Here is a 7,319-nt window from a genome sequence, read left to right as displayed (position 1 = left end):
ACTTCTTATACATTACTTCTTCGTCTGCTTTGAGGATGGAGCCAGTGCAGGATAGACCATCGTCAGCACTCATGGGGATGAGCAACCAATCATACTATATCAGCACCAGGTCAAGTGGACTTTGCAGAACATTAACATCAGGAAAGCACCTGGACCAGACGGGGTCCCAGGACATGCACTAAAGGTTTGTGCTCCCCAGCTTGCAGCTGTTTGGACTGACATATTCAACAGGTCACTGAAGGAGGCTACAGTTCCTACCTGCCTAAAGACTGCTACCATCATTCCTGTTCCAAAACAGACAACTGTTGCATGCCTGAATGATTACAGACCAATAGCACTAACACCAGTCATAATGAGATGTTTTGAGAGATTGGTACTGAACAGCATCAATGTCTTCATTCCAGCTAATCTGGACCAACACCAATTCGCCTACAGAGCCAACAGATGCACCGATGACGCCAAGTCACACTGCCCTCACTCACCTGGAGAACCCAACACCTATGTCAGGATGCTTTTTGTTGACTTTAGTTCAGCTTTTAACACCATCAACTCCAACAAGCTAGTCAACAAACTGCTGTTAGTTGGCCTGGGGCCTGTACCATGATGGTAGTTGAACAAACTCAGGGTTGCAGGATTGGTTTAGAGTTGACAAAACCAAACTGATGCAATCAGGCTTTATTGGTACCATAACACAGCTCATCAACTTTCTCTGTCAACCCAGGCTTTGATCTTTAAACTCTGATTACTCCGCGCGCGCGTGCACATAAAAGAGTGACGTCAGTACCGAACAACCAATCACGTTCGATATGGATAGAGCAAGAGCAATATATTTTTCCGCGGAGGAGCAAGAAATTATTCTTCAGAAATATGAAGAATATAAAAATGTTTTTCAAGCACGCAGTAATACCGTCTCTGCTGCCAAAGCAAGAAAACAATCTTGGAGGAAGATTGCTGATTGCGTTAATGCGTAAGTTAAAGAAATACATTCTATAGGCCATTAATGTAAAATTATAAATATAGGCTAATCATATTAAAAATGTATTAAACAAAATGAAAATGTGTGTATTCATATATGCTATATATGCATGTGTGAAAAATGTGAATGTATTGGCTTTGACATCCTAAGAAAGATTAATATTAATTGATTTTTAGATGCAACCCCAACTCCAAACGTTCTTGGCAGCAGATCAAGACGAAATATAAAAATATAATTCAAAGTGGTGAGTATTTACCACAACCTTTTATTATTTTTGTGAACATTTTAATCACAAACACTTCTTTGCAGCAAACAGAAAAAAATTTGAAATCTGGAAAACTGGGGGAGGGCCACCTCCTGCAGAATACACTGTGGCGGAGGAGTTGGCTTTGAGTAATAATAAGGGGCGGCCAGTTATGGATGGGGTTTCAGGTGCTGTGCAATCTGACCCTGGTGCTGGCTCCTCGACGCAAGTGACACTGGGTATGTGTGTTCAATGCATTACTAGTAATTTTTAAAAAAGGGTTAAATATGGCTGACTCTATGTTCTGCAGTAGAGGGAAATACAGTGTCCCTGTTGAAGCCAGCACACATGCACACAGTCTCCCACACAGAGGTCAGTATGCAGCAGACAGAACACCATGAACATAACCTTCTTTATAACAGTTATGGTTTACATTGGCCTACTTTTACTTATTAGTAGTGATGTTACCCGTGAACCCTCTGCTTCGAGGCATGTATCAAAGAAATGAGCTTTGTATCGGAGCTTGATTGGTTTTGTGATAATCACGTGACCAGTGATGATCACGTGACCAGTGATAATCACGTGACCAGTGATAGTGATGATCACGTGACCAGTGATCACGTGACCAGTGATAGTGATGATCACGTGACCAGTGATGATCACGTGACCAGTGATAGTGATGATCACGTGACCAGTGATGATCACGTGACCAGTGATAGTGATGATCACGTGACCAGTGATAGTGATGATCACGTGACCAGTGATGATCGCGTGACCAGTGATGATCACGTGACCAGTGATGATCGCGTGACCAGTGATGATCACGTGACCAGTGATAGTGATGATCACGTGACCAGTGATGATCGCGTGACCAGTGATGATCACGTGACCAGTGATAATCACGTGACCAGTGATAGTGATGATCACGTGACCAGTGATGATCACGTGACCAGTGATGATCACGTGACCAGTGATAATCACGTGACCAGTGATAGTGATGATCACGTGACCAGTGATGATCACGTGACCAGTGATAGTGATGATCACGTGACCAGTGATAGTGATGATCACGTGACCAGTGATGATCGCGTGACCAGTGATGATCACGTGACCAGTGATGATCGCGTGACCAGTGATGATCACGTGACCAGTGATGATCACGTGACCAGTGATAATCACGTGACCAGTGATAGTGATGATCACGTGACCAGTGGTAGTGATGATCACGTGACCAGTGATGATCGCGTGACCAGTGATGATCGCGTGACCTGTGATGATCGCGTGACCTGTGATGATCGCGTGACCAGTGATGATCACGTGACCAGTGATGATCACGTGACCAGTGATCACGTGACCAGTGATGATCACGTGACCAGTGATCACGTGACCAGTGATGATCACGTGACCAGTGATCACGTGACCAGTGATGATCACGTGACCAGTGATGATCACGTGACCAGTGATGATCACGTGACCAGTGATGATCACGTGACCTGTGATGATCACGTGACCAGTGATGATCACGTGACCAGTGACGTCCGAAGCTTCCTTTCACCCCCCCCCACGTGACTGCTTCGAAGTTGAATTCAAAGCGGTTCACTGGGTGCGTCTTTGTGGGTTGTTGCAGTAGAAGAGTCAACAGTCAGGAAAGTTAGTTAATAGAGAGATTATTATAGCGATTATTATAGCCAGTAGAGAGTTTATAGTAGAGAGTTTATGGCAAGTAAGTTTATAGCGAGTAGAAAGTTTATAAAAGAGTTTAGAGCGAGTAGAAAGTTGCTCTAGTCTAGGCTACGTACTCAATATAATCACAGAAATGTGTGTGCAATGTGTTCTTCATTCATTTCCCTCCCAAATTGATGTATTTGTTTACAAACACAACCAAAATCCTAACTTTATGGGGTGTGGAGAAGGCAATTACATTTTACTCATGCAAAGTCCCAAATAGGCTTAGTTATTTATGTCATTATTTATTTATCCATGAATTCATACTAAAAATGTATTCATCTTCGACTCAAAGACATTCATGGATAATATCTGTGAAACAGTTTGTGACACATTGCTATCCTTAACTTCACCACCAGATGTCCTCAGAGAGCTCTGAAACTTTGAGTATTGAACCTTTTTTCGATACAATTGGATTGAAAGCTTCAGTGGTTCAGAAAGCTTCAGTTCGCCATCACTACTTATTAGGGTGAAGCAAATGAAGACACTCTGTCTGTGTGTTCTGAGACAGTTGCTGAGGTGAATGCCCAGCATGGGCTTTTTATTATGGCACACACTTGAATGTTTCATAATTAACATAATTAAGTGACTGGCCCTTACACATCTCTTTTATTGTAGGATTTTTCACAACCTGACCCAGAAACTGAGGCCTCTACCTCAATGGGCTACAGAAGGAATGTGAACAAGGTAATATTTACACCCTTGACAAAAATTAACTGTTTGTAAAAAGTCATGCCACTTTATGTGATTTGATTAACCTCCAGAAAACTTGTAATGGTTGTTTGTGGTGGAATTGTTTCAGGTGGAAACGGACTCAGTCAGGGCCCTTTACAAAAGGAGTCTCGAACTAGACTGTTCACTAAAGGAGCTGGACTGTGAGCTGAGGAGGCTCCAAATAAAAAACATTAAATTGGAGATCAATCAGCTGGAAAAAAAAAACAGATCTCAGTATGTTATTTAATCAAGTAACCCTTTAGTGTGAACACCATGAATATTTATTAATATAACTTTCTCTTGCTCTCTTTTCCCTCCCTACAGCCACATGACCAATACAACAGTTTGAGACCTATCTGCAGTGTGAATGTGTTTTTATTAAGTAAAATATTGTGTTGTGATTGCATCTCTGACAGCTGCGCCAGCTGGGTGGTCATGTGTGATGGGGTCAATTTCATCTGGGAGTAGCTGGTTTTGTGGTGGTACTCGCTCCTTTCTGATAGTGGCTATATTGTGCAGAATGGCACATGCAGCCACTATCTGTGATGCCCGCTCTGGTGACACTCTTAAGCGCCTAAGGCAGTTGAAACGTGCCTTTAGGATGCCAAAGGTCATCTCGATCTTGACCCTGGTTTTACTGAGGGCCACATTGAAGCGGTTTTGTGGCCCTGTCTGAGGGTCAGGATAGGGGGTTAGCAAAAACCTCTGGCATGCATAACCCCTGTCTCCTACCAACAGGCCATCAAAAAGCCCTGTCATAGAACAGAAAATGGGAAAAAAAAAAATAAGTTTTGCTGTCACAATTAAAATAAACACTTTAACATGTTTTGTACTGTACCAAATTTAACTTGCCTTCCTCAAAGCGCTGACACAACATAGACTCGTGCACTGAGCCAGGCCATTTGGAATCCAAGCTTGTGATCATGCATTCATGATCACAAGTCATCTGCAGATGAAATCTGTTAGTTACTATTCATTTAAAGATGTATTTAAATTGCAAATAAAAATCATCACATATATATAGTAGCCCTACCTGAACATTAAGGCTGTGAAAGGACTTTCTGTTCACATAATCTGCCTGATGTTCTCCTAGAGCTGTGGAGATTGCAACATGTGTGCAGTCCATTGCTCCAATGACTCTAGGGAATCCTTTCATATGAGAAAAAAAAACAAATATATATATAAAAAAACATTCTTAACATGTAGCTACTGTAGACTATTGTATAAAACTTAAGTGCTCTAAGTGCAAGCTGCTTTTTGAAGGAAAAAAAAAAAGATTGTGAAAGGTTAAATTTGTTCATGTCACCTTATCAATATATCTTACCGGCAATTTTATAAAATCCCTCTTTTATGGACATGGTCGATAAATGTCCAGGGAACACAATGAAGCTATTTATGTACCCCTGCAGTGCGAGGACCACCTTGCGAATGGTTCGACAAACCGTGTTTTTCCCTAGGTTCTCCGCATCACCGACCGCATACAAGTATGTACCACTTGCGAAGAAACGCAATGCAATACATACCATTTGCGGTACAGTAAGTGCATGGCTTCGACGAGTCACATTTGTTATGTGCGGCTCAAGAAGTTCGCAAAGATAAGTTATTCCTTCCGCGGAATATCTGTGTCTTTCATACAAGTAAGTATCAGGAAAGTCAAGGGGATTTTGTCTGTCCCTAAAAACTCTTTCTCTACGAAGTGCTCGTCTAACAATTTGCGCTGAGATGTCCACAGGATTTGGAAGAAAAGGTGAAGCCATTGCAATGATTGTAACAGAGAACAGAAGCTGGGAATTAATTACGTCACCTATATGTTTCTTTGCTCACCGCTGATTGGTCAAACTTCTGACTGAGAGCTCGAATCCAGAACATAACCTGCCCCGGAGCAGGTTAGCCGTGCAGCGTAAGATACCATGGCAACGAACACCGATTAAAGCCGAGCTACTTTCATAGTACCTAAAACCCAGGGTTGGTGGAAACTAAACTGAAACATAGCTGGCTAGCCACCTAAACCAGCTTCATGGTATAGGCCCCTGGACTCTCACCTCTGTAAGTGGATTAAGAGCTTTCTCACTGACAGACCCCAGCATGTCAGACTTGGAAATATTACCTCATCCACCACCATCCTCAACACTGGCACTCCCCAGGGCTGTGTTCTCAGTCCGCTCCTCTACTCACTATTCACATATGACTGTTCTCCCATAACCACCAATGAGGAGACCGCCTACAGGGAGGAGGTCCAATCACTGGTATCATGGTGCAGCAGAAACAACTTAATTCTCAACACAAAAAAAAACAAAAGAAATCATAATTGATTTTAGGAAATGTAAAAACAAAAGACATGACAGTGTTGAGATACATGGAGAGGAGGTGGAACAGGTCCCAAGCTTCAGATACCTAGGGTTGCATCTGGCAGAGGATCTGGCCTGGGGAGTGAACACCAAAGAGATAAGGGAAAAAAGCTCAGTAGAGACTCTTTTTCCTGCAAACCCTAAGAAGCACTGGGCTCCCGCGGACACTCCTCACACATTTCTACAGGTGCACAATAGAGAGTGTGCTGGCATACAGCTGTACAGTGTGGTTCTATCACCCAAGCCTTGAGGCCATCTACTCCAGTAGGCTGCAGAGAAGAGCAGCAAGCATCAGAGCAGATCCACCACGGACACACCCTGGCCACATCCTGTTCGACACTCTTCCCTCAGGCAGGCTCAGGGTCATGAGGGCGCTGACAAACCGCATGAAAAACCAAGGGCCATAAACGAGCTGCTGAAAGGTTGAAATACTAAGCTAATCTGGACTTGAACCATACTGTGTTTGTACATGTACTGGTTTTCTTATTCTTGTTTTAATACTTTTTATTCTATTTTTATACTATATATTTATCTATTAACTGTTGCTGACAGTGTCACTTTTTATCCTTCTATCGTAATGCTGCTAAGTGAGTGATTGATGTCATCTTAATTTCGTTGTGTAGAGATATGCAATGACAATAAAACTATCTATCTATCTTATAGAAGGGAAAAGAAGAGACATTTAGCTGGAGGGTGTTGGAAAAACATGAGAGATCACTTTGCCGAAAGTTAAAAAATGAATTCATGGAAAGAGTGTTGGTAACATCGAGAGGTGGACAGTTTCTACCTGGAGGTAAGAGATATTAGCGTTTATTCAACACAAATGTAATGTTTGGTGGTAGGTCAGTGTTTATCATGGATTAGAGTTTAGATTCTCTGCCCGAGCCTGAACTGGACCGACCCAACCCATGAGCTGGGCCGGGCCGACACTTTACCCCGCTATGATCGGGCCGGGCTATGATCGGGCCGGGCGGGCCCTTGATCAAGCATTTGTGTTTTTTGAATCATTACTTTATTAGCCTTATTCGGTGGGGAGCAAGCTCTGCCTCTCCAGCTTCTCCCGTAGCTCTGGGTGGATGTCCTGACCTGACTTGAGTGGGAGGATGATGAGCATGCAGACCGTGGTGAAGGACAGTATTAATTAGGTGATGGAGACCGTGGTGAAGGACGGTATTAATTAGGTGATGAGACCGTGGTGAAGGACGGTATTAATTAGGTGATGGAGACCGTGGTGAAGGACAGTATTAATTAGGTGATGAGACCGTGGTGAAGGACGGTATTAATTAGGTGATGAGACCGTGGTGAAGGACAG

The 7,319-nt window shown here is 42.9% G+C and overlaps 1 protein-coding gene across 1 annotated transcript; it reads right to left on the bottom strand.

Annotated features, from left to right (window-relative positions):
* Positions 1 to 4,037: 4,037 nt before the first annotated feature.
* LOC116057985 (putative nuclease HARBI1) lies at positions 4,038 to 5,688 on the bottom strand. The gene is made up of 4 exons (XM_031310589.2): positions 4,984 to 5,688; positions 4,693 to 4,808; positions 4,512 to 4,605; positions 4,038 to 4,411 (listed from the first exon to the last, which is right to left on the bottom strand). The coding sequence occupies exons 1-4, from the start codon at positions 5,414 to 5,416 to the stop codon at positions 4,038 to 4,040; spliced, it is 1,017 nt and encodes a 338-aa protein (XP_031166449.1). The 5' UTR covers positions 5,417 to 5,688.
* Positions 5,689 to 7,319: the final 1,631 nt, after the last annotated feature.

Source organism: Sander lucioperca, chromosome 22, assembly GCF_008315115.2.
Source record: "Sander lucioperca isolate FBNREF2018 chromosome 22, SLUC_FBN_1.2, whole genome shotgun sequence".
Lineage (NCBI taxonomy): Eukaryota > Metazoa > Chordata > Actinopteri > Perciformes > Percidae > Sander > Sander lucioperca.
Note: the sequence above shows the minus strand (reverse complement) of the source record. Positions and strands in the feature narration are given on the sequence as shown.